General features: G+C 50.1%; 7 protein-coding genes across 7 annotated transcripts; 3 read left to right on the top strand and 4 right to left on the bottom strand.

Moving 5' to 3' along the window:
* Positions 1-2,180: 2,180 nt before the first annotated feature.
* N7455_006662 (uncharacterized protein) lies at positions 2,181-4,758 on the bottom strand (the record flags this gene model as incomplete). Its single annotated transcript, XM_065605401.1, has 3 exons — positions 2,181-2,214; positions 2,265-4,622; positions 4,745-4,758. 3 exons carry the CDS (start codon positions 4,756-4,758, stop codon positions 2,181-2,183), a joined length of 2,406 nt encoding a protein of 801 aa, XP_065461255.1.
* A 1,440-nt stretch (positions 4,759-6,198) lies between these two features.
* N7455_006661 (acetolactate synthase catalytic subunit) lies at positions 6,199-8,571 on the bottom strand (the record flags this gene model as incomplete). Its single annotated transcript, XM_040958356.2, has 6 exons — positions 6,199-6,266; positions 6,324-6,574; positions 6,631-8,065; positions 8,123-8,190; positions 8,242-8,340; positions 8,408-8,571. 6 exons carry the CDS (start codon positions 8,569-8,571, stop codon positions 6,199-6,201), a joined length of 2,085 nt encoding a protein of 694 aa, XP_040811251.2.
* A 2,894-nt stretch (positions 8,572-11,465) lies between these two features.
* Positions 11,466-13,184, top strand: N7455_006660 (uncharacterized protein; the record flags this gene model as incomplete). Its single annotated transcript, XM_040958359.2, has 3 exons — positions 11,466-12,121; positions 12,193-13,074; positions 13,148-13,184. The coding sequence occupies 3 exons, from the start codon at positions 11,466-11,468 to the stop codon at positions 13,182-13,184; spliced, it is 1,575 nt and encodes a 524-aa protein (XP_040811213.2).
* Positions 13,185-13,614: 430 nt separating this feature from the next.
* On the bottom strand, positions 13,615-14,904 carry N7455_006659 (uncharacterized protein; the record flags this gene model as incomplete). Its single annotated transcript, XM_040958302.2, has 1 exon — positions 13,615-14,904. The coding sequence occupies one exon, from the start codon at positions 14,902-14,904 to the stop codon at positions 13,615-13,617; it is 1,290 nt and encodes a 429-aa protein (XP_040811278.2).
* Positions 14,905-15,396: 492 nt separating this feature from the next.
* On the top strand, positions 15,397-17,709 carry N7455_006658 (Mcm10/DnaG-type zinc finger protein; the record flags this gene model as incomplete). Its single annotated transcript, XM_040958307.2, has 1 exon — positions 15,397-17,709. One exon carries the CDS (start codon positions 15,397-15,399, stop codon positions 17,707-17,709), a length of 2,313 nt encoding a protein of 770 aa, XP_040811189.2.
* An 897-nt stretch (positions 17,710-18,606) lies between these two features.
* On the bottom strand, positions 18,607-20,040 carry N7455_006657 (uncharacterized protein; the record flags this gene model as incomplete). The annotated part of the gene is made up of 2 exons (XM_040958335.2): positions 18,607-19,282; positions 19,337-20,040. The coding sequence occupies 2 exons, from the start codon at positions 20,038-20,040 to the stop codon at positions 18,607-18,609; spliced, it is 1,380 nt and encodes a 459-aa protein (XP_040811158.2).
* Positions 20,041-20,641: 601 nt separating this feature from the next.
* On the top strand, positions 20,642-21,428 carry N7455_006656 (DASH complex subunit DUO1; the record flags this gene model as incomplete). Its single annotated transcript, XM_040958405.2, has 2 exons — positions 20,642-20,938; positions 20,994-21,428. The coding sequence occupies 2 exons, from the start codon at positions 20,642-20,644 to the stop codon at positions 21,426-21,428; spliced, it is 732 nt and encodes a 243-aa protein (XP_040811166.2).
* Between the last annotated feature and the right edge of the window lie 48 nt (positions 21,429-21,476).

Raw genomic sequence — 21,476 nt, 5'->3', positions numbered from 1 at the left:
TGGAGACGGGCTTGCCACTGGCATCGACCTCGTAATAGCTAGCCATGTCCATTTGCGCATCCATGCTTTCAATCGTCAAGAAATGCCCACATTTGGGGAACACGCATGGGGTTTCATCCAGGTCAATTTCTTTGTACGTTTGACCCAGAATGAAATCGACTTGATGGTTTCGGATGTCCTCATTTCCGCAGATTTGACAGAAGGAGGGCGAAGGACATTTTTCTCCACACATTGACGGGCACTGATGCCCACAATTCAGCTTCTTGTCGCATCGCTTGGAACATGGAACATGATCACAGGGGGCTGCGCACGGCATCGAGCAGACGCTGTGAGGGCACGCTGAAAGACATTTTTCTTCTGCGCAAGGAGTACACGGATCGTAGCACATTCGTGGGCACTTGGAATGGCCGCAGTGCACTTCGCAAGGAGCTTTGCATGGAGGACATGGCTCCTCGCCGTGGCATGGAACGCTACAGGTATGAGCGCACGTAGAATGATTCCTGTCACACCGTTGCTCGCAATTTCCATGATTTGCTGGGATATTCTCGGGTCCTCTAGTAATGCAGCGATAACACATCCTCTTGCACATGTGTCCACAAGGCAGGGGGGTGCGGCATTGAGCTAGGCAGCGATAATCTTTTGATTCCACATCGATGTGACATGGCAGTGAGATGGTATGATTGCAGGCCGGGATCGTCTTGTCCACACGCATCAGACAGCGAAATGTTGAGATATTTTGATCTTGCCAACAAGGAAGGTTTGGCATTGGATGACCGCATGGGAGCGTTCTGTTCTTTCGATATACGTTGACCATGCACTTTTCCGGACAAGGGTCCCCGCATCGCTTAGGGCATGAATGATTACAGCCACTAAACGGTCGAGGGCAACGCTCTAGGCAAAAGACAGCATTGTGAAGAAGATCTGAGTGGCACTTCTGAGCGCAGGCATGTCCACAGCCTAGCCGGTTGACACAACGCAGGCTGCAACCTCCTTCGGGAGAGAACTTTGGAAAATCTTCTGGCGTCGAAACCGCAATGGGTGTATCTGGATGGCGCGGACATTGCAGCTCCAGAGCCTTTCCGATATTCTGATTTTGCTTCAAAATCTTTACGACTTGAGCCCACATGGGAACATGGATTGAGGTCTCGGAATTGCCGATGATGTACATGCCGTGTTGTGCTCGTGACAAGAGAACATTGATCCGATTGGAAGTGCGTAGAAAGCCACATTGGTTCTTTGAGTTGCTTCGGACTAGAGATATCACAACAACCTTAGCTTCTTCGCCTTGGAAATTGTCTACCGTGGCCACCCGAAGAGTCTGTGACAAGGCTGCTTTGATCTTTGGCTTGGCCTTGGCCTCATAATCCGCATAGCCCGCTTGCTTGAGATCATCTCGATCACGGTCCCCTACTACAATGGCAAAGAGTTCATCGAGCCTTTTTCGTAGTCGGTAGAGCTGGCCTAGATACGGAGTCAAAACCGCAATGTCTCCATGTTTGTATTCGCCTTGTTGAATAAGATGATTGACAAGTGAAACGGTCATATCGACCTCATGAATGTTCCAATGAGAGGTTGACATGGCATCGGCATCAGATCCTCCCTCTCGCTGTCGGTGATCCAACCAGAATAATCTTTTCCGCATCCCCGCAACCTCTGGATACTCCGAGACAGATGGAGCATCCTTCAACTTTGGATACAGGGTTTCACGGATCAACTGAGAGATGGATGGATGCATTCGTCGCTGTGTTTCCAACGTGCTGAAAGGAGCTCCACAGTCCATGGGGCTTTTGTTTGAGCTCACCAGTCTTTCAAACAAGGAGACATCGAGTGAGTATTGCGCACCGCCCCGAGGATTCTCGCTAGAAAGATCGTAATTTTGGACTTGAGGGCGAAGTTGTTGCTGATCACCAATGAGGATTGCATGCTCAACAGAAGGTATAAACGCCGTAAGGAGATGTGATTCAAGAACTTCACCAGCCTCCTCGCATAGCATGAACTTGCATGGAAGCCTTCGAAACATATCCAGTCTGCGAGCAAGTCCTGCTGTAGTGGCGCCGATGACGTCTGCTTGGGCCAGGCAGCGAAGATGCATCTCATCCTGGACGCTATCGTACCCCTGTTTGGCGGCCTTGTGAGACGTGATTATTTGCCTAACGCTTTCGTCCAATTCTGCCCGGCAATCACGAACCCAGCGGTTGTAAATATGCTGTCGTTCTGTTCGAGACATCTCAAAAACACTGGTGTCCATGAGTTCGTCCACAGACCGTGCACGAGTACTGTCTTTTGGTGCTGAATCAAGCCAGGAATTGAGTGCTGTCTGGGGGCTGTTGGTTTTTACTCCCAAGAAACTATCTGCCTGAACGAGTGAGAACAGCTGATCGTGATGCTGGGGATCTGTCCGCTGGATATAGGACTTGAGACGAGCAATGGGAACTTCCTTTTTCAGATCAAGGGCGCGAAAGTCATCCTCACACAATGAGAGTCTCTCAGCTGTGTACCATCTTTCTTTCTTCTCCATCTTTGTTCTTGCTGTATTTTTGGCGACAGTCTGAAGGTTGAATCTTTCCAGCCTCTCCGACTTGGACTGGGATCCAATACGAACGATTTGCGATGTCACATTGTTGTCCAGTAAATCCTCAAGAAGTTGGTCAAGAGCATGATTGGTATATGTAACACATAATATGGGCCCTAACTTTCCTCTAGCTGCCTCTTTGTTTGTCAGTAAAACTTTGACAAGAGCCACACCAGTGTAGCTCTTGCCAGTACCAGGCGGCCCTTGTATCAAACCAAGCTTTCGCTTCAAACAACTGATTAATGCATGAGCCTGTGCGCCATCCAGGGTTGAATGATCCTGTACATATTTCACGTCAGATGGTTGATTAACGCGGACGAAGAAATTAGTATCATCCTTCATGAGGCAGCGGAGATTGAATGCAAAGCCAGGCTGCGAAGCATATAATGGAGGGGCCATATCGGATATGTTAAAATTCTCAAAGACCCAAGGAACAAACAACTCCGAGAAAGGTAGGTTTTGGGCCAGCTTCATTGATTGAAGTGCTTGGAGCGCCGGTTCAAAGGCTGGAAGAATGACTCCTGGGAACTCCACCAGAGACATAGTAGGCTTCTTGGGACCAAAAAGGTCCAGAATTACCTGAGTGTTGGTGTACCGAGAATCAACCAGCATCAACATAACCGAGCCTCTCGTTGAGCTCTTCCACAATGTCTTTGGCTCTGCCCTGTTCTGTTGGGGGATGTGATCCTGTGGGAGGACGTTATCCCTTTTACGCCTGGGTGACATGTCACGATGTGTGACGGTGCAAAACAACACCACATCCTTTTGAATGATCAGACACACAAGCGCGCCGGGCTGTAGACGCTTTGAGTTCTGCCACCACATCTCTCGGGCCATGGGTGTGTAGTTTGCTACAGCAGCAGGCTGAGGGAAGTGGACTTCGAAGTAAAGACCCGAAAGCCAGTTGAACTCGAGATTGACCACCAAGGACTTAGGATACACGAACTTGCGCAATTGTGACTGCTGGGCACGCGGGCTCAGTTCGTGGTGGATTGCATCTCTAAGTTGGCCAACGGTGTCTTCTCGCAACAACCGAAAATTTCGATCGAGCAATCCGTCGATACCATCAATATGCCACTGAAGTGGGTTATTGACGGGTAAGTACTCCCCTCGAAGGCTGCGGATTTCTTCGAAGCTAGGCATGATCCTAATCTGGCAGATGTCGTCGAAGTCATTGTTGTGTCTGCCCCCGGGACTCTCACGGTTGGCGACAAAAGCGACATTTCTTTCCTTTTTGGCTTTCTTCTCTGGCGTGCCCGTTGGGAGCGACTTTCCAGTCTCCATGCGCTGAAGAAGACGATCAAGGTGCAGCCGAGACTGATAAAGTCTACCGCTCATGCCATGCTTATTATTCATTGAGGTAAACACAGTTTCAAATCTCTGTGCAACGGCATGCAGGCAGTCCTGGATAGGAGCCGTAGAATTCAGGTCCGCAATGCGGGAAAACGTGTGCAGAGATGCCTCCAGTAACATGGCACTGCCTTCATTGGTGGTGTCGACTTCGAGAACCCCACAGATGAAATTGAGCCATCGCGCTGCTCTGGATCCGTCGATTCCAAACAAGACATTGTAGATTGTGCCCACTGCCTGCTCCAGTACCAGAGAGGAGAGAACCTCGGGATTTGAGATTGTCTCTAGAAATGGTAGCACCTGAGTCTTGAAAATTAGGTCTCTCGTTGCGGCATCCATGTCTTCGAAATTCTCCTCGACAAGGTCCAAGACGAGGCGCAAGCCGTCCTCAGTCGCCAATGCCCGGATAACTTCTTGTCGTAAACTGGCGTCAGATTCAATCAGTTCTCTCGCTTTCCGGAAGATAGTCGTTTTCTTCCCAGAAGAGGGACGAATGAGCGCCGCGCGTAGGGGAATACTGCCTTGCCATAGTCGAAATGCTTTTTCTGCATTTGGCAAGCCACGATCTCGTCGGGGCAAGGGCTCAGGGCGTTGGATCTGGCTAGTTGGGACTTTTGGACTCCGGCTTTGGTCATTGCTCACATGAGCAAATTTGCAGTTTTTCCACCGGCAATTGCCTCTGGCGAAGTCGCGGCACATCCTTTAATAGGTTAAATCGATTAGCATCTTCTGCAAATCGCCTAGAGGGTTTTCCAAATATATTCAGATGTCTCTCAAATCGCTTGCAGTATACTGCAAAAGTAAGGGAGATCTAAAACACACCTTTGAGGGTCCATGATCTGGTATTATTTCCTGGTCAAGTGCTTGGTGGAAAGAAGATGCTCGAGAGGAAGATCCCTAACTGGGTGATATCACGAGAAAATGTGATCCGTGAAGGTCAAGGCGGTTAAAAGCACTGCAATAAGCTGCTTTCTAATAGTTGTTTGCTGTGGGATATGCAATTCCTGGGCAGTATGAAAGAGCATGATTGAAAGCAAGTGTGTGAAGGGGAAGGAATATAAATATATATTTATATATATATATTCAAAGTTGTCAGGTGCTAACGCGCGGTCGTCAATTCGCGTAAGTTTGCTGTAGTATGTAGGTAAGCTGCTTTCGTTGCCATAATTTAGGCATATTTAACATTAGCTCTTTGTTTTTGAGTGTCTATTTGATTGATGTGCTCTATTAAGTTATAGGGCAACTGAATAGCGAGAAAGCATGCAGATCACTTTACTTCCTATCCAAAAGTGGCCAATCCTCTCTTTTTCTGTCTACTTAGCTTTGTAGGTACCATCCTGTGGTCGAAGATTAGCCTCTATATTCGCACAATCCAAGCCCTATTAAACCCTGCTAGTGGATATCGAAGGTTAAATTGTTAAAGATGTACCCTAAGTTACTCGAAATATAGGTAGAAGTGAGGCAGGTTACATATGTTTTTAATGAGCTATATGCGTTGGATAGGATGCATTTACTTGGAGTTGACAACTTGATCCGCTCTGTACCTAGGAAATTGCGTGCTACGCGTAAGGTAGGGGTTATTATACTAAATGTTAGATCAATTAAAATCTCTACTTAATTAGCTATCTATCAGTATTAAGTACTTGTATATTTAATGCCTTGGTGGTATAAAAATACCAAGTTGAAAATGGTTATATATATTTGATGGGGTACGGGGAAAACCCAGTTGTCGTAGGGCTTATGCTCATAGGGTGAAGGTGATTTCACATTCTCGAGGGCCGGAGCTACGTATATTGTTAGCCAGCAAAGACAAAAGCCATCTGAGACGATGAACATACGAGCAATTGCTTATGAACACGTAATGAAACAAGAGAATAATGCTTTCAATGACTAACTGCTCCTATTTAATGGAACCCACACGTATCAATTTCCCAAGCCCCATCGAGGAACCCGAGACGTCAATGATTATATACAAGAGGAACAACCTGGCAAGAGAAAAGGCCAACATCGATCGAAGGCCATGGCGAAGCACGTGTTTCATGCAACTCGCCATGGTTGTTTCAAGGATATGGCGAAGGGCAACCCTCCGCAGGCGTATAGAACCCGCGAGCACCAAACTTCTCTGCCAAAGAGACCTCCAAGAGCAATCTGGTTAACAATTTTGTTGTTTATCTTTAGACAGATAATGCCCCAATCGCTTTTGGTGAACCAGCCAAGAAACGCCATGGATATCAAAGTACAGAAATATGATTGTCGAGGTGACACTGGCTAGTCACCTACTCTTTCCGGACATGGAAGTCCACATTACGCTCGCGCATCAGCTCCTTGCGCTCCAAATCCTTGGCTGTAACAAATGAGTTAGTGGTGTTTCAAGTCAATCAATGGCTAGGGGGTTGCATACCTTCATCGTAGACCAAGAACTCGTGCAGACCACGGCCAGAAGGCACCATGGGAAGAACAGGCACCTTGCGGTCAGTGATAACCTCCAGGAGGGCAGGGCCATCGTGCTCAATCAGCCACTTGAGCTTCTCCTCAAGTTCGGAGGGCTTGAAGCACTTATCGGCAGCGACGCGCATAGCCTTGGCAAGGGGAACGAAGTCGGGGTTCTGCTGGTGAGTGTGGGAGTACCGATCCTCGTAGAAGAGGTTTTGCCTGAAACAAAAAGGTAAGTCAAATATACTGGGAAGAGATCAGAGACGACAGCTTACCATTGGGTGACCATACCCTGCTCTTCATTGTTAATCAGGAGGACCTTGACACCAATGTTGAACTGAGCAGCGGTGGAAAGCTCAGTGAGAGTCATGTTGAAAGAAGCATCACCATCGATATCGATGACGAGGCAGTCCGGACGGGCCACCTTGGCTCCAAGAGCGGCGGGGAGACCGAAGCCCATGGTACCGAGACCACCGGAGGTGATCATGGTACGAGGGTGACGCCAGCGGAAGTGTTGAGCAGTCCACATCTGGTGCTGTCCGACACCAGTGGTTATGATGGTCTTTTCCTTCCGGTCGGCGGTGAGTTCGCTAAGCTTCTCGATAACAGCCTGGGGCTTGATAGGGCCGTCCTCGGTCTGGCGGTCGTAGAGCGACAGGGGGAAGCGCTGCTTCCAGTCGTTGATCTGCTCGAACCACTCAGGACGCTCAGAAACAGCCTTGACATGGGGCAGAAGAAGACGGAGGTTGTCGGCACAGTCACCCTCCACGGCTTCGTTAGCCTGAACAACCTTGTTGATGTTCTTGGGCATGATCTCGAAATGCACGATACCACCGCGGCCTTCACTAGCGGCAAGCTTGGCTTGAGGCGCAAACTTGGGGATGCTGAGAGTGACACGGTCATCGAAACGGGCACCAATAGCAATGATCAGATCGGCCTCCTGCATAGCCATGTTGGCGTAGGCGGATCCGTGCATACCCAGCATGTGGAGAGCCTTAGGGTCCAACTCATCAAATCCACCAAGACCCTGCAGGGTAGTGGTGACCGGGATGCATGCCTTATCGGCAAACTCCTTGAGGATCTCGGGGCCATCGGGGCGAGCAAGGAGACCCTGTCCGACGTAGAGGATGGGCTTCTTGGCAACGTTAACGAGGTTAGCAACACGGTTGATGGTGCCCTCGAGCTGCTTGCGGCTCATTTCACGGGCTGCCACGGTAGCTGCGCTAGGGAGCGAAGGGATAGTGCTGTGCATGGGAATGGGATTGCGGAGAATGCCAGCGGTGACATCCTTGGGCAGGTCAACCAGGACGGGACCGGGACGACCACTCGTGGCGATCTCGAAAGCTTCCTGGATGCGGCGAGGCAGCTCACCAACGGACTTGACCATCACGTTCCACTTGGTGCAAGCACGGGAGATACCGATCACATCGGCTTCCTGGAAGGAATCGGTTCCAATAGCGCTGGTGGGGACCTGACCACAGAAAACAACCATCGGGGTACCATCAGACATGGCATCTTGCATGGGAGTGATAACGTTAGTGGCACCGGGGCCAGAAGTAACGAGAACGACACCGGGCTTGCCAGAGGCACGGGCATAACCCTCGGCCATGTGACCAGCACCCTGTTCATGCTTGGGAAGGAGGAACTCGAAGTGCTTGGAGTTGTAGATAGCATCGAAAACGGGGAGAATGGCACCGCCAGGGTAACCGACTGTATGTCAAGTATTAGAATTGGGCAATTGGGCAATATCAGTCATGAGATACTCACAGACGTGCTTCACACCCTGGCGAAGCATCATCTCGTGGAAGATCTCTCCACCACTCATTCCAACCATTCTTTGTACTCATCAGTTTCGGTGTTTCCAAGCCGTCATCGGGGTAACATACGAGTCATCGAGCTCGGGGAGCTGGCGATGTTGCAAGGGAGAAATCTCATTGCGATGGGGCTCCTGGTTGAATGCTGGGCTGGGCACGGGTCTGGACTCCCTGACGATTAAACAAATTAGAACAAGGCTTCAATTGCATTGCAATCATAGGCGGAAATAAAACTAACAGATTTGAGGCCGTAGCTGTGCTCTGGGTACGCTTCTGGACAGAGGAGCGGTGGGGCGAAGCGGCCGAAGCCACAAACGAGGTCGAAAAAGGTCGACGTCCAGCAAGCTGCTTCTGGAGGTGGAATGCGCGCAGAGCGCTTTTTGAGGGTCTTAAAGGCATCATTGTGTATGACAGCCAAGCCAGGAAGACTGAGGGGAGAGTGGTTTAAAAAGTAAGGAAAAATGAGTTCCAATTGACCGCTGAAGATTGCCAGTGACTCGTCTCTGGGGTTTCCGAGAAAACGCCTAACCCAAAATGTCCGACCGCTCTGAGTCAAGAAATTCGGGGCTTCTGATTGGCTCGACGCCCCTCCGCGCCCTCCGACCTCGGCCGTTGCTAAATCACCTGATTTGGTGTTTTCGTATGTCCTCGGCAAAAATATGGTCTGCGACGTACACATACATATCTGCTGTACGCCTCCTAACAAAATATTGAAAAATTGGGCATGTACGTGGAACAATCATGTTGGTCATAGGGACTTCAAAAGTCACGATAGTCCAACATCTCTCTACACAGAACTTACCGGAGCCTTGTCCGATTTTAGATCTTCCAAACTTTTTCGGTCAAGTGGGTCTAGATCGGGCCGGGCATCTGGGCCAAGCTAGTTACTGTACAAGGTACATTGTAAGGATGTTTATGCCTGCTGCGCCCTTTGTAGATGCGATATTATTGATCCCTTACTTCATGGTCTGCGAGTACCAGGGTCTGTTGCTGGGCTACACTTTTATTTTGCTGACCATCTCACCTACACAGCCTAGCATAGAAATCAACCATCCTTTCGTTATTTCAAAAACTTCGCTATTCTGTACTAGTGTTCTACCTTTGGCTTGGATGATTTCCTACGGGTACATTAAAATGCTCTGTATCCTCGGAATAACAGGCTAACACATACGATATATAACCAGTTCGAGTAGGATATGAGGGAACAGAAAACAAAATAAATAAAGCTTCGTATAGATCGGGTTGGAAACCTTAGTAAATATTAACCCTACGTTTCCAAGGTTATCCCCACATCCCTGTCGATCGAACTGTGCTAGCTAAGTTGAGACTTATCTCCATCGTATATTTTAGCCTAGGGCCGATGAGGGGCGATGAAGTGTGCCACCAAGGACTTTAGCCGTATTGGCTATTACTGCCAGGAACAGATTACTTAGATACTTTTCCTCCCCATTATATTGCCGAGGATTCGTGTGCCTGGGCGCTAGGGCCCCCGGGGTGAACTCCATAGGTAAAGGTACTACTAGTAGTTAACTATCAAAGGTTATACATAGAAAGGTCTCTTGCACAGTTTAGGGTTTTTACCTCTTTCGTATATATCTAACAAAACAGTCGCCCGCATAAGCGGCCGACTATTCTTGTATCGTACAACTTACATCGACCCCGCTCATCACCTCATAGTACACATAAAATGAGTTTTCTTTTTTTTTTTACCTGATATATACGACCAAAGTCCGACATGGCACATTTCTTCGCCCGTAGCCGATGCAACCTAGTCGACGCGTTTGTATTATTGACACAGCCGTGCATGGGTTGTGCAATCATCCACATATATTCTGCGACTCTTTGGATGTTTCGCTTGACTTTGTGCAGATATTTCACTTACATCCGAGGGCCGAACTTCGACTAAGCTTTTTGAGAGACCAAACTTTCTTGTTATTCATGATATTGGCTTCAGCAACATCCGGTGGGGGGATTGAGAGTCCTTCACTTGCAAACTAGCGAAAGATGGTATCCGGATGGACTTCCCCATTGCTTGGTGGCGGCTTTATCAGAGACCATACCGGACACAGGATATCATACAATCATGTCTAGAAGACGGGAAGCCTCGAATCACACATCTTGGATTCACATATGTCAACCCGCACTTACTGACTAGACGAATGTGGGCATCTTGGAACGACGAGAGACCTTGCACCTTCTAGAAGCTCATATAAGCACTGTTTGCTCCTAGGAGCTAGCAAGCGTTACAAGTATGAGCTTTAATTGGAATATTACGAGTTCCAAGCACCTTGTATGAATACAGATGGATTTGAGATGGAAGGGACAAATATTTGAAGCCAGTCAGCAGATCTTCCTGGGAATTTCTATTCGTCTCAGAAAATCGCCGAAAGGATGATCGAATTGCTCGTGAACTGCACGGAAGAGGAAACGCAGAAGGAAGCCTTTCTTTGCCTACTTAGTATATATGGGTTTGCACTGGGCTTGACAGACCCTTTGAAGATCGTCAACAGGAATAGATAACCATAAAAACACCAATGTCCATGAGTCCTTAATGTGCCGATTGTAGTATGCCCCGCATAAAGTAGACTTTCCCCTTTGAAAAATGGGCCATGTACATATGTAGCCGCAGTCAATTTTCCATATTTTCACATGTTTTCCCGGTTTCATCGGGCCGTATATGGCACAATGCCGATTTTTTAGGCCCACTCTCGGGATCCCTGAATCCGATACGCTCGGCTTGACACCCCACAGTCCAGGAACATACCTACGTACGTCGTAAAGGAAAATCATTTTGTAGATATAAAGGAATGAATCTAGGATGTAAGTGAAAAAAGAATTAAAGAGTAGCAACTAGGAGAACAGAGGAGAGAAATTCCAGGATGAAAATAGAGAATGGCTATATAGTAGTTACTCCGTAGAACACTGTCGTCATAGCCAAATCCGGTAGAAAACCCCCGCGAGAGGGAACGCAACCAACCAATCAGAAATCGTGGAGTTATGGATGAATGGAGAGAGTCTCATGCCACCTCCCCGCAAAGTGGCTGCACGCAGTCACCGGATTTCCCAAAAAAGGAAAAATGGCCCTGTTGTAACCCCACTGTGCCTGACTACTTTACCCGGGGAATCGGGGAATATACTCGGAGAATATGGGGACATCAGTTTGAGAAATTACACACAAATTACCACTCTAGCTCTTCTACTTTTTTCTACTCCTTTTATTTCTTCTGTTCCTCTTTTCCCCTTTCTTATTCTCAATTCCTCTCACTTCCCCGCCTTCACCTTTCCCCTACCCCGCCATGTCACCCCAACAAGAGCTCGTGCCGCAAACAGAATCCATCGCGGAAGTCTACGCAACGGACGACGCCTCGGTGAATTCGGTTGCACCAGAGCACCAGCAGCGATGGACCAATCTCATTACCCAGTTCAATAAGACATATAGCCACCGTCCAGACTTCGTGGCGCGCAGTCCCGGCCGCGTAAACATCATCGGCGAGCACATCGATTACTCACTGTACGATGTTTTGCCGACCGCCGTTAGCGTCGACGTGATCATGGCCGTCAAGGTGGTCCCCGCCAGCGCAGAGGGCACTACCATCACGATCGCCAATGTCTCGCCAGAGAAGTTCCCCACACGCGAGTTCAGCGTGCCCCACGATAAGGATGTCGAGATCGACCCCAAGAAGCACGAGTGGGTGAACTATTTCCGCGCCGGTCTGTCAGGTGCCCTCAAGTTCCTGCGCAAGGAGAAGCCCGATAGCTCGCATGTTCCTGCCAGCATGCAGATCTTGGTCGACGGCAATGTGCCACCCGGCGGTGGTATTTCCAGCAGTGCTGCCTTCGTGTGCGCCAGTGCCCTGGCTGTCATGAAGGCCAACAACCACGACGTCTCCAAGCAGGATCTGTTGGATCTGGCTGTTGTTTCGGAGCGGGCTGTCGGCGTGTATTCCGGCGGGTGAGTTATCCCCCCCTGGGTCAACAGACGACAGCAACCAGCAAAAAGCTAACATTACTGCGTAACTATAGCATGGACCAAGCTGCATCTATCTTCTCAAAGCGCGGCTACCTACTCTACACCCAATTCTTCCCTAAATTCAAAGCCCACCACGTCCCAATCCCCACATCCTCCTCCGAAATCACCTTCCTAATGGCCCAGAGCTTCGTAACCTCCAACAAGGCCGATACCGCCCCGCGCCACTACAACCTGCGCGTAGCAGAGTGCACCCTCGCCGCCGTGATCCTCGCCAAGCACCACGGCGTGACACTCCCCAAGGACAACAGCTCACTCGGCTACAGTCTGCGCAACTTCCACAACGAGTTAATGACCAAAGAAGGCCGTCTCCAAGATCCCCTGGAGTACCAAATCGACTCCGTGATCCTAGCGACGATGGACCTGTTCACACAAGAAGAGGGGTACACGCGCGAGGAGATGGCGCAACTGCTGGGCATCACCGTAGCCGAGCTAGAGTCGACCTTCCTCTCCGCATTCCCCGTGCAATCGGAGCGATTCCAGCTCCGCCAGCGCGCGCTGCACTGCTTCAAGGAGGCGCGTCGCGTGCTCGATTTCAAGGCTTGTCTTAGCAAGGCTACGCAGCTGGACGAGAAGCGCATTCACTATCTCGGTCAGTTGCTTAATGAATCGCAGGAATCGTGTGCTACGGCATATGACTGCAGTGCGCCGGAGGTCGATGAGATTTGTGCTATCGCGCGTCGTGCGGGTACTTGGGGTAGTCGTTTGACTGGTGCTGGGTGGGGTGGTTGCACTGTTCACATGTTGCCTCAGGGTAAGGTTGAGGCTGTTACTGCTGCGCTGAGGGATGAGTACTATCTTAAGAAGTTCCCGGATATCAGTAAGGAGAAGTTGGAGCAGGCTATGGTTATTAGCAAGCCCTCCAATGGGTCGTTCTTGTATGTTGTTCCCTTCCTCGCTCCTTTGATCGCTGGCACACACTGGATGATGGCTAACGTTTGTCGGTTATAGGGTTACGGGGGCTGCTATTGACCAGATCCCTCTTTGAATATTGCATAGCAGATTGAAACGAAGCTCACTTGAATAGGGTTATCGATTATGATGAGATCCAAATATAAAATTACATTCATCTTTCATGTGATTATTCAACAGATAGTATACATTGATTGACGCTGCACAAAGATGTGCCGGGTGGAAGAAAGATCTCCTGGGCACAAGTGTCTTTCTGCAATACGTGCCTTCCAAGCAATCGCGTCGATTCGTTGGGATTGTGGAACGAGGCGAGCCTTTCGACTCGGCTCACTTGCACTGGGAGTGCCTTTGGCGGCCCTGTCTGGGTAGGAGACCCAGGCCTCTAGATCTATAGACAGAATCTTTCGGCCATAGAACTTGTTGGTTGGATTCGTCCGAAGCTAGGCAATGAATTACCTGCATAACATACGGTTATGTTATAGTTCAGTCGGTTGTGCCCTAAAAATTCAAGTCTTCTTCTTGGGTGGAGCCTTGGCGAAGAAAGAGCTCATTTTCTGCATCCCGCTCGTGTTGACCTTCTTCAGATTCTTGACTGCTTGGGATTCTGCAGCCTTGGACTTTTTCTCCTCCTCTTCCTTGCGGCGTTTCTTCTCAGCTCGCGTATCATCTTCCTCGTCATCAAGGGCTCGTTTCCGACTGAAGTTGGACATGTCGCGTGATGCGAGAGCTTTAGCCCGAAGGTCTGCAATCTCCTTGAGACGGTCTTTGAGTGGCTTGAAATCGATCGGGCTCTCTGCAGAAGCGAGGATCTCATCTAGTCTCGAGGCCATGGCGGCGGGCAGATATGACTCCTTCATAAAGGATAGTGCAGTAGAAATTCGAAGGAGCCGAGTAATAGGATCCGTAGCTATAGACTCTTCGCTCGGTGGCTGAGGCACGGGTGTCGATTCCTCTGCAGGTGTCGCAACAGACGGGGTCGCAGTTGTGTCCACAGTCGAGGGTGAATTCTGCATCTCCTCGGAGCTTGAGGCCGATTCCTGGCCCTCATTTGACGGCTCCTGGCTAGTCGCAACATCTTCTCGTTTAACCGACATCAAGGGTGTGGCTAGCGCCTGACGAACAAAACGTTCCTCCAGACTCACAGGAAGACCCCGATCCGCCATGCGTTCTGCCTTTGTGATCAACTCTTGAACAAGCTTCGTCTCATTGAACCGGAACATCTTCTCATCACCGGCCTCGACCACTTCACAGATAGCTTCCGCCCGTGCTAGGAGGGAGCCCCGGAATTCATCATCATAAAGGACTTGGCGCAGATTCTTAGGCATATCGTCTTGGGAGTCGATTATATCGTCTAATGGCTGGAAAAGAGAACGGCCTGATTTCGAAGAAGGCGCTAACAACGGAACCATGAAAAACATCGCATCAATTGGGGTTGCCACCAGGAACTCTGCCTTCTTGGTGATTGAGCCCTGCACGGAGGGCTCCTCGGGGTCCTTTTTCTCTTCTTCTAACGGGCTTGTGGTTTCGCGCGTGCGAGGTGTGAACAGGATACTGCGCGCCATATGCGCCGGCGGTGCAACAACCGTAAATTCGTATATACCGCGATCCGGGCAGAAGAAGTAGCGTGTTAGCTCTCCCGATTGGGGATCTGGTAGGGAGAGGAGGCGCGCATTGTCGCTGGTAGAGGATGGGAGGATGAACGTTTTGCTCGGTTTCTCTGCGGCAACGAGGGTTTTGGTCTTAGTCTCGTCTTCAGACTTCTTCGATTTCGACACTGGGGCTGATCGAGTCCTCATTGTGGGTGTGATATAGGTGGAAGTGAAGGTGAAGACCAGAAGATCGACGGTGGAAACGGAAGGGGCTAAAATGGCAAGGGCAACCGCGACGCGAACGCGCCTTCCCGACCCAATCGGCCCTGTGCGCGATCCGTCACTTTCACTTTGCATTAGCGAGTTTCAACCCTTGTTATTCTGTTATTGTGTTGTTCTATCCCTGTGCTCTGTTCTTTGTGATCATTTCGATAATCCCCTTCTACGTACTCTACATTTCGCATTCTACACTCCGCGCAAGGGCAAAGGGCGTCGGCCGCAAATGACGCTCCATGGTATATTCGGTCTCTGATTACGTCTGAATCATCTCATTAATCGCCAGTAAGGTCCTTCCAATTGTTTACGCTATTCAATGGCTAACTATTCTCCCCCGCCAAAGTGGTTGAACCTGCGTGGCCGCCCCAATCCCCCCGCGCGGCTCTCTTGAGTTCGCCGGCGGGACGACGAAAGTACCAAGACATGCAACGCACTCGAGAGAATCTGACATCGCCATTGAAGCGCCCAAGTACCACACCTAATCTCCGATCAAAAGCGAGTCAAATTGTGGACGAAGATGATGGGGAAGAGGAGGACGAAGAAACCCTGCAGCTTCAGCTAGCCGAGATCAAAGCGCGTTTGAAGTTGAAGAAACTCCAACAAAAGAATCGCGGAAGGTCTAGTTCGAATCTCGAGGATGATGATGTTCGACCGAATTCCGCAATTAGCGCTCTGCGAACGGAAGACCACAATGCGACACCGAGAATTGCCAAGGGAGGGAGGCAAAGAACGAGCAGCGATGGAATCCAGGTTCCGGCATCACCTACCCGACGAGAACTGCCTCCCGCCGACCCAATATCGCCTCGGAGGTATGTCATGGGAATTGATAAGGGCTGGAAGGCCAGTGATGTATCCTTGAAACGACCTCCAAGTTCAAGACCCGGGCCTCGACCAAGTAGTCATATGGGATTTCGAGACGGTGCTACACCGCGCTCTAATGACATATTCAGCTCGCGGCCCCAAACTTCTCCTTCATCAACGGGAGGGATCAACCGAATAAAAAGTTTCAGCGAGAGAATGGCGGAAGGCAGGGCGGCCGAGAAATCTCGGCTGGAAAGAGCAGAAAGGGTCCAGGCTAACCGCAGTTCAGCTTTTCAAGTCGACAAGACGGAGATCGATGCCTTCAAAGCTGCAGCTTCGGACACGAGGCCTTCACCCCCACCATCGTCATCACGAGAGCGCCCCGTGGAAAGCTTTAGCCGTGAGGATATTCTTCGATCTATGGGACAATCCCGCCCATCTGGTCTACAACGCAGTAATACAACCCCGAATGTTCGACGAACCGAGGGAATTGGCCACAACGAGAGACAATCTCATCTACATAGGAGAACTCATACCGCAGAAGAAGAACCGAGTTCTTCCCACAAACTAGGCGAAACAGATGATGCTTTGATGAAGGCGCCGGATTCTTCAAAATTCGAGTCCTACTCATCGCTACATCTATCAAGCCGAGTTCTTCCACATTCTTTCTTGAGCCGCACACTCGCAGAAAAGAGGGTTTTCCGCATCCCTGACCTACTAAAAACCGTTAAGGCACCAGCATTCGAGCTCCCAGAGGACATTGATGGGGACTTCGTGGTATTTGGCATCGTTGCGTCGAAGTCCGACCCCAGGGACAAGAAAGCTTCGGGGAACGCGTCGGCTCAAGAAAAGGACCCTTACGATGATGGGCGTAACAACACCAACAGATATATGGCCATTACCCTGACCGACCTGAAATGGACTATTGACCTCTTCCTTTTTGACACTGCTTTCCCCCGTTATTACAAAATCTCGGAAGGGACTCTCGTCGCAATTCTGAACCCTACAATCATGCCTCCACCAAAGCACAAGCTGGACACAAACAGATTCAGCCTGTCATTGTCTTCATCGGATGACAAAGTCCTCGAAATTGGCAAGGCACGGGATATTGGGTTCTGCAAGGCTGTGAGAAAAGACGGAAAGACCTGCCAATCCTGGATAGATGGTCGAAAGACCGAGTTCTGTGACTTCCACGTTGATATCCAGATTCGACGCACTCAGGGCCAACGCTCAGGAATCAATGCTGACACCGGTATGCTTGGTCCTGGCGGTAAATCCGGCTCGCGGACCGGATTGTTTGGAGAAGGAGCGAAGCGAGGAGGTGCTTTCAAGCAAGGCCTGAAACACGATGGTCCTAAGTATGACATGGGATCTCAATCGCTCTACTACGTGGCGCCCTCCAGAAACCGCGGTGGTGGTCGTTCGTCCTACAACCCTATGGGAGGCTCGGCGGCAAACCTGATTGATGCGCATGATGATCCCTTCATCGCCTCAGGTATGATGGGCCGTGGTATGGATAGCAATGAGGAACGAATGCGCAGACGCCTCGCGACCCAACAGCGAGAGCGTGACATCACCCAAAAGCTAGTTTCAGGCCGTGTCGGTGGTGTGGGTGCCGAGTACCTCCGCACAAGGACCAGCAACGAGAGTCCAAACAAGGACAAAGCATCAGGCACCCCCTTGCCAAAGAGCCCCACCACAACCCACGGCATGGATATGACCACCTTCGGTAAAGCCAAGAACGTCCGTTTAAGCCCAATGAAGCGTGCCCATGACAAGCCTCACGGCAGCGGGGTCAAGAAAACGCGGTTCATCACTTCAAGGGGTATCAGGGAGGCTGGCCGGGAGAGCCTAGGTGCGCCAGCTGAGACCACACCGAGTGGGAAACAGATACTCTTGGATGATGATGACGATGATGATTTGGAGTTCATTTGATGCATCCAAATGCCCATATCCATCCTGTCACCACCTCAACCCTTGGGTCCCCCTTGAGGATAAGAATACTCATAACGCTGTAACGAATACAAAGCATGTCCCGGTTGCATTGGGCGGATTTATTTTTTGTTTGATTTGTCGAGTGAGCAGAGCGAGATACAGCCCCTGTTGTGAATCAATGTGATGATTAATGTATTTGTACCTCGATTATAAGGCTCATGGAAGGCTTTTCTCTCCTTGCCTACGTGTACTAATAGCATCCGTGATTAGCGCGGCTACTGCCGAACTTTGGAAAGCTTGTTTTGACTACACACACTAACTCGTCGCGGGGATACAAGCTTACTTCCCCAACAGAGAAGCGAGCTTTGTATGGACTTAATACCAGCTACAGGGAAACCCTTTCCAAAATATCCTGAATTTCCATTGAACTGTTCCGCATAACCATGATTCCTCCCGTGATGATCGCTTCCCGCGATTAATAAAACAAAAGAACACGCCGGTACCAAAAATCAAAACAAAAGAAAGAAACAATCTGGAGCGTAGATGAAAAAGAGAAGGGAAAACGCCGCTATTCAAGCCGAAGATGTTTTCATGAGGTATCCTTAGTATTCGCGATTCACAAACCCATGCGCGCCATTAGAACAAAACGCAAAAAAAAAAGAGAAACACCAGCGGCCCGCGCAAGTACAAGATGGCCGTCGTGGGGAGAAAGAAGGGCGTTAGGAGAACATCTGAAAGAAGAAGGCGCCGACAAAAAGGATGCGCCCGGGCGCAACAAGCAAAGGATTGACGCCCTCAGCGCCAGGTCCGGCACAACGCATAAACGAAGGCCCAAATTTTTCAAAGCGCTAGAATAATGCAAAGTCGAGGTGAGAAAATGTAGTTCTTCAGTGAAACCTAGGAATCAGATGTAGACGGTTCAGCGGTCGAAGCCTCTCCAGAAGCTTCTGCGCGCAGGGCCTGTCGGGTGCGTGGGGCAGGGCTACCGCGGGCCTGGCGGAGGCGCTTCACACGGTCGGTGGGGGCTTCAACTTCCCGCGTCTTCCTGCTGACAGACGGCCAGTACTTCAGGAGGCTGCTACCACTGCTCACAGAGAGACCTCGGGACCGAGTCTGGTCCTCGGTAGAAGCGCTGAGACCAAGGTCCTCAGAGAAAGAAGCTGGCTGGAAAGGAGACACATCACCCACAGCAGAGCGAGGGAAACGGAGGCCAGCACGTCCAACAGGGGCAGGGCGAACAACAGATGAGTCCTCAGATTCAAAGGAAGGGGTGGCTGTATCTGGCAAGATGGGAGGAGTCAGACATTCCTGGTCTTCATAAGCCGGAGTTGGAGACATAGGCTCGTGATCCTCGACATCGGTGACATCCTCTTCGTCACCATCGGTAGGCTGAACTGGGGTAGAAAAGAGGAGACGAGGTTTGATTTCACCACGTTTCAAAGGCTTCACGCTCTTGAGAATATCAGGGTTATCGGCCAGCAGGTCGGGGCGGTTGGCGAAAAGACCAAGGTCATCTTCGTCCTCAGCCTCATCTTCCATGTCATCAAAGCGCTTGAATATTTTCTTTCCACGGCTAAGATACAAGTTAGAGTGTGTGAGTATGATTGGTAAGTGGGCTTTGACTTACTGGACATAATAAGCTCCATCTTTGTGGTTGGTGGTTGAGCGAGTCGCAGGTCGTCCGACCGCTCTTGCAGCCTTGGAAATGAACGAATCAGTCGAGAGTGGGCCAACCACAGGGATGCGATCACGAGAATCCTCATGAATGGGGATACCCAATTCTTGCTCTGCAGCTTCAACAGTGCACCCAATTAAAGGCTCGTCGACAAAGATTGCTGGGGGTTCTGCGACAGAGTGTTTTGGGGTATCCATTTTTCTGCGTTTTGGTGTGGAAGTAGAAGGAAACAGAGAACGAGATGTAGAAGAATCAGAATTGATTATCTTCTTCTTCGAAGGAGTTTTAGCTGGGGTGGGTAAGGCCTGTTCTGCAGAGGTGTGGTGTGTAGAAGTGCGGGGAAGTCCAAGTTCCGAATCAAAGGGGGAAATTCGGGAGGCAGCAGTCCTGTGGGAGCGTGCAACCTTTTTGGGCGAGGGTTTGGCGGTGCCAGGAGAAGAGGGCGAAAGGGTTCTTTTGGATGGTCCAGGTTTGGCAGATGCGCTTGGGTGACTTGGGGGTGGCGTGGTTTGGACAACTCTTGGAACTCGTTGACCTGCAATTCTCGCAGAGTAGCGTGTAGGGTAAGGTTCATAGTTGTCGTGCTTTGCCCCATGTCGCGGCGCCCTGGGTACGCGAAGCTCAGACGGTGATGGAGGCGGTGGTGTTGACGCCATGTTGACTTGAATCACGATTGAACAACCGCTCGATACTTTGCAATCGTTTGAGGGAAAATGTAAATAGTATACTAATCACAGTTTATTCCCGGGCTTTTTCTGAATTTCACGATCTTGATCAAGTGTCGAGGAGTGTTGGTTCAATCAAGGGCGTACCAAGTCCGACTTGTCAGATGGTCCGGCCAAAATCAGGGCAGCAGTCGGAGATATGAAAGCCCAAAAAATAATATTAAACACGAGCGTGCAGATATCCAATTGTCCGAGGCGACAAGAACAAAATAACGATAAGATGGGGATGAAAGAAGGGCGAAGTTGTTGTGACAGCCGATTGTCGCCCAGCCACCGGGTATCCTCACCGCCCGATAATTGCGGTGGCTGAAAACCCCGCGTCAACAATGTGGATTTCCTATTTCGATCTACCCCAATTGCCTGTCAGATTGTCTTACAACCGTCGATCTTCTCGCTCACCAGCTATCAATTGATCTCTAAGTACTCCGTACTTCATACGGGCAATTAGTCTAGGACCAAACCTATTCGGGTGTTCAGCCCCCCAAGATTGCTTGTACATACTTCGGCTCCTACTCTGTGCGAATTCAACATCATGGCTTTCCGCACCACAGCAGAAGAAATGGAGAGGCTTCAGCTGTCCGATGACGACACAGAGGACCTCTGGAACTCACCATCTAAGAGAGTGGCTCAGAAAAAGATCAACCCAAGAACCTCCGACGAAAAAACTACCCCGGAACCTCGAGCTTCCCATGATGGCCAGGATCCTCTGTTTGATCAGCAGGAGGCCCGAGAGGCTGCCCTCCGGACAGAATTACTAGGTGTGCGGAATATAAACGAAGTGATAGAAGGTCTTCTAGGAAGTTTGGACTCCGCCAAAGGAAACATGGAGGTAATATGCCCTTCCCATAGTGCATGGTCAATACTCTGGCTAATCATCCGTATAGACGGTTTCACAAACTGTTACCTCGGCCTCGACACTCCTTAACACGTGGACTCGCATTCTCTCCCAAACCGAGCATAATCAGCGATTGATCCTCAACCCCGACTGGCAGGGAGCTACTCAGGATGTGATCGATATCGAGAACCAGGCGATTCAAAGACAGCAAGCGGCAGAAAGACGCGAACAAGCACTCCAGCAACAAAGAGAAGCAGCAGCGCGAAAAGCCGAGGAAATCGAAAAGCGGCGCGCACAGGTCACTCGGGGTACTCGAGGCACCCGCGGAACTACGAGGGGCACAGTTCGAACTACTGGCTTAGGAAGAACACCCAGTGTCAGCACAACCCGCACGGCAACACGTGGTTCTACGACAACAAGCCAACGGCCAGCCAGTGGGATAGCACGAGGGAGTGGGACTTCTCGCGGTCGGGGAAAGGTCTAAATGGACTGAGCTAGTTTATGTACAGTAAATCTTTTAAGTATGAAGATA

The sequence above is a fragment of the Penicillium solitum genome, assembly GCF_028829755.1.
Source record: "Penicillium solitum strain IBT 25940 chromosome Unknown utg000004l_segment0_segment0, whole genome shotgun sequence".
NCBI lineage: Eukaryota > Fungi > Ascomycota > Eurotiomycetes > Eurotiales > Aspergillaceae > Penicillium > Penicillium solitum.
The sequence above is the reverse complement of the archived record's forward strand: the minus strand, read 5'-3'. Positions and strand labels throughout refer to the sequence as shown.